The 4,128-nt window shown below is 52.3% G+C and overlaps 3 protein-coding genes across 3 annotated transcripts; all 3 read left to right on the top strand.

The window, feature by feature from the left end:
- Positions 1 to 488: 488 nt before the first annotated feature.
- LAESUDRAFT_765412 (uncharacterized protein) lies at positions 489 to 1,138 on the top strand (the record flags this gene model as incomplete). The annotated part of the gene is made up of 2 exons (XM_040913664.1): positions 489 to 851; positions 905 to 1,138. 2 exons carry the CDS (start codon positions 489 to 491, stop codon positions 1,136 to 1,138), a joined length of 597 nt encoding a protein of 198 aa, XP_040757293.1.
- Positions 1,139 to 1,486: 348 nt separating this feature from the next.
- LAESUDRAFT_718611 (uncharacterized protein) lies at positions 1,487 to 1,974 on the top strand (the record flags this gene model as incomplete). The annotated part of the gene is made up of 2 exons (XM_040907463.1): positions 1,487 to 1,768; positions 1,825 to 1,974. The coding sequence occupies 2 exons, from the start codon at positions 1,487 to 1,489 to the stop codon at positions 1,972 to 1,974; spliced, it is 432 nt and encodes a 143-aa protein (XP_040757292.1).
- Positions 1,975 to 2,689: 715 nt separating this feature from the next.
- On the top strand, positions 2,690 to 4,097 carry LAESUDRAFT_718610 (uncharacterized protein; the record flags this gene model as incomplete). The annotated part of the gene is made up of 4 exons (XM_040907462.1): positions 2,690 to 2,983; positions 3,307 to 3,450; positions 3,487 to 3,902; positions 3,943 to 4,097. Coding segments are annotated over 4 exons (1,009 nt in total), but the record flags the coding sequence as incomplete, so codon positions are not given.
- Between the last annotated feature and the right edge of the window lie 31 nt (positions 4,098 to 4,128).

The following is a 4,128-nucleotide window of genomic DNA, read 5'->3' as shown; positions in this document are numbered from 1 at the left end:
TGTAGAGTGGAGTGGTGGAACTGTGGAGGTGTGGAGAAGTCTGCTGCTGCGACCCCCTCTGTCTCCCTTTCTCTCCTTATCGCCAATTGTGACCAGGTTTATATACTAAGATGGCCAGCTCATTGCCGAACTGCTCATTACTATGGGATATGTCCGTGCTCTGCTTCCAGAGACTAGAAGCATATCTGAAACATGTCTGAAATCTGAAACATGTAAGAGAAAAGTAGCCTGTTAACGCCGTAACCAATACCCTGCTACCGCTATGCTCGTTCGAGTGGTTCGTCCTCAATCATCGGTACCGCCTTCACTCCTTGGTACTTCTGGAAGGTGCACCAGGCTGCTGCTGTCCTCCTGATCATGCCTTGCTCAGTTGAGACTGTCTTTGCCAGCTCCGACCACCTCGTGTAGTACGCATGTCTCAGAGGCAATCAGTATGATAAAGGGTCAGTCGGCCATCTGGGCTTTGCCTGCTGCTTGCCTCATGCTTCATGCTCAGCCCATTCCCACACTTCTCATCTCCTCCCCACTTCGATCTTGACCATCCTTGGGCAGTCATAACCACGTCGGCCCCCCCTCTCCTTCTGTCTTGGCTTGATCTCCTCGTCACCGTGCTGATCATTTCGATGAACGTGCCAGAATTCCCCCAAATTGAGTACCCTACTCAAAACATCCTGTTCCTTCCACGCCTGTTTGAGGGGCTCTTGGACACCATTCTCTGCCTTGAGGGCAAGGAGCCACTCTGGTGTTACTATCTTGTCTCCACCGACAACTTCATTTGCGACGGCGCTCCCTCACCGACCAGCTCCGGCGAAGAATGGGGTGCATTTTTTGCCAATCTGAAAGATCAGTCAGTATGTGCCAGATGTTACCAGACTAGATGCTGGACCTGATCTGGCTGTCCCAGATCATGTCAGCTCACACTATGGGCCTCTGCAGCCACTTCGTTACTACTGCGGTGCAAACGGTCCTCGACCGATACACTTTGTTCGCCAAGCTCGACTGGCTACCGTGGTTGTCTTTCATGAACATCGATCGGATCGCCCTACTAAAGTGCTTGTCTCTTGTGAGCGAGCCTGTATGGACCCTGGCGGCTGCCAAGTTGGCTTTCAATGAGCTATATATCAAAGCTTTAGAGTGAACTATAGATGGTAATACCGCTTGGTGGATGGCTAGCAATAGATGGCTGGTGGTTGACCCCTCTGATTCATCCATTCATGACCTGCGCTGCCCGACGACTTCTGTCACAGTGGAGGGTATCTGCTTTCTTTTTACCCAGCTGGGTATTAAGTGCAATGACCTCTATCCTCCGTTGGGGTTCAGTACAGTAATGGCTTCCTTTGGCTTAATGTTTCTGGGGTTCTCTGTCTGAACGAAGCTGTCGACTGGTACTCCCCTCTACGGCTCTTCCCCTGCATGGCTTGCACCCGAGTGCTTCGCCCCGCAGCCACATTTTGTGACTATACACAGGCAATTGAAGCATCATGCCATGCACTCTCCTGAACCCCTCTCTGGTGATTCTGAAAGTGAGGATGGCAGCGTCGCACCTCTACCTCCCGTGGATGATGATTCTTATCCTGTAGCACCGGACACGTTGTCCAATGATGTTGGTCCGTTCATTTCTCGTGTGGTTCCTGTGCCTGCATCTATGGATACCAAGTGTCGTGCTGGGCATTTTCTGGCCTATCTAACTGTGAATTGGCTGAAGATTCCTGCCTATGATCAGTCGGCCTTGATTTGGTTCCACCGAAAGGAATGCACTCCTGGCCCAGTACGTTCATTAATGCTGTCCTCATTATTGTGCAACTGGTGACCATTTATCTCTAGTGTCTTCTGTGCAAGGGAAATTCATTTCCCTGCTTGTTCCTCACTCACCCCAAGCACTGCTTGTTCTGTTCCGTGCATGGTCATGCGTGCTCTGGTCCGGTACCAGCCTTAGATTGCCCTGGTTCATCGGATGCTCTGCTCGGTGACTGATCACATCATTCTAACACCCTTGCCTCCCTCAGCCAACCCCTTTACCGAGGCAGTCCTCAGTGTGCTCCAGGATGTCAGCCCAACTCCACTTTACTCCTCCTTCATGATGAGGTTCATGAGTACGGCTTTTAAGCAGAAAATTAATGAACTTGAACTTGCAATAAAGGCCCTCTATTATATCGCCCAATGTCTTCCGTCTGGGTTTGACGTGACCATGGTGATCTGAAAGGCCATCGAGAAGTGTGGCGCAGAAATTCTGGCCTTGCCTCATTTGAACCCGTCGCTCGACCTGGCCCCCAAGCAGCTCACTCCCCAACCTCACTCTACCCATCTAGCCCCTGCAATGGGTTTCGCTGTTCAGTATGTAAAAGTTGGGTCGAGTAGCTGGCATGACAAATCTGAGGGAGATGATGGGGAAGACTTCGAATCATTTCCTTCCTCCTAGACCATGTCGTTCTCTTCTTGTTCTATTAGTTGTCTGCCTATACTAGCACTCTGCTATCTAGCCCATTTCCCTTGTAGCATTCGGTCGATGCTTCCTTTGTTGGCCTTGATCCTGGGTCTCTGCAGGCCTGGGCAGCATGAGTCTGGCTCACCCTGGTGATTGGTCCCAAGCGGACTTGCTTCCGTCCAACTCTGACCCCGCTCCTGCCTTTTACTTACTTGCTCACCTCGTTAGTTGCCCTTCACCCCTCTCGCTGCCGTCGAGTTCATTATGTCTTCCTCTCGTTCATCATCTCCTGCCCTCGACACCCTCATGTGCTCGGTGGCCACTGCACCTGCAGCCTCTGCCACGGATGCTCCTCTCACCACTGAACTTTTCCTTCCTCAGCCCAGTCCTCGTTCCTTGCCCTCACCTTCCATGGTGGTTCCTCCACCTTCTCCTGTCATCGAGAAGTCCACGCCATGGGCGACCTACACATCGCCTGGTGAAGAGCTCACCATCGAGGGCCATGAGTCTTTGTGCACCAGCTTTCTCGGCCACTTGCAGTCACCAGCGCTGATGCCGGTACATGCACTCGAGTTGCTGTGCAAGATTCACCGCCTGCTCATATGTTCCCTGTGGCTACCCTATAGACTCCGTTGGCTAACCGCATCATCCATTTCAGAAGGAAGTCTTCGAGTTGTGTGACTCCAATTTGGCTATCAACGTGTGCATGGATGGGTATATTTGCCTCCTCTGGCCAGTCCTTGAGCCCTATGCTACTGCCACCTGGTTACCCTGGGACATTCCATTTCTTAGCCTCCCATGAGTATGGGAGTTGCTTGTAGAGCTTCCCGTGGTAAGCATCAGTCTTCTGACTGACCCCTTTTTCTCCTAACACCGTTTAGGCTCAGTGCCACAAGCTTGAGGTTGGTCTGGATGTTATGCGGAGGGCTCATGATGTTCCCAAGGATGGGGCACTGCCAGTTACTTGGGACTCGCTCGACTTCTTTGCTTTTGCCACCATGGCTGTTCCTGCCGACACTCCTCCTGTTGTTTTGGCTAGACCTCCCTGACCGACTGACCAGGCTTCGAAGGCCAAGCCTGCTCTTGTTTCGAAAGCCAGGCTCAAAGTTTTTGTCATCCTGGATGATCCTCGTTTGAAGGCTAAAGGCAAGGTCTGTGCTCGCTCACCCACGCCCCTACCCCCTTCTCCTTCACCATCCATTCCTTCTAACGAAAACTACATTTCTTCAGAGTCTGAGGCCATGGTGGCCCTTGCCACCCCCAAGGCACCTAGCCCTCCACGGCATTCCACCAAGTCTGCTGCCTTGAAGCGCATCCGGGTTGAGTCTAGTGAAGGGGAGTCCAAGCCCGACTCTCCTAGCGACATCGAGATGGTGAAGTCCAAACCTGCCGTTGCTGTCGTTGCTACAGCTTCTTCAGCTAAGGATCCTTCTGTGAACCCGCCGTTCTCAATTCAAAACCCAGCTCATCCACCTATGTATTTCCCGGCCTGGCGCGCACCCATGCATGCTGTTCAGGTATGCTGTTCTGGCTTGGTCTCATCTGGGCTCGCTAACCCATTATCGCTCGGTCGCCTCATGTCCCCAGTGCTTCCACTGCTTCAAGCAGGGCATACCAAATTTCTGCTTCTTGATGGAGAACAAGCTGCAGTGCCTCAAATGTCAGCGCATCGGTCAGCCATGCCACTTTTGGTGGCTCGCCTG

Source organism: Laetiporus sulphureus, assembly GCF_001632365.1.
Source record: "Laetiporus sulphureus 93-53 unplaced genomic scaffold LAESUscaffold_186, whole genome shotgun sequence".
Classification (NCBI taxonomy): domain Eukaryota; kingdom Fungi; phylum Basidiomycota; class Agaricomycetes; order Polyporales; family Laetiporaceae; genus Laetiporus; species Laetiporus sulphureus.
This window is presented reverse-complemented; position numbering and strand designations above follow the sequence as displayed.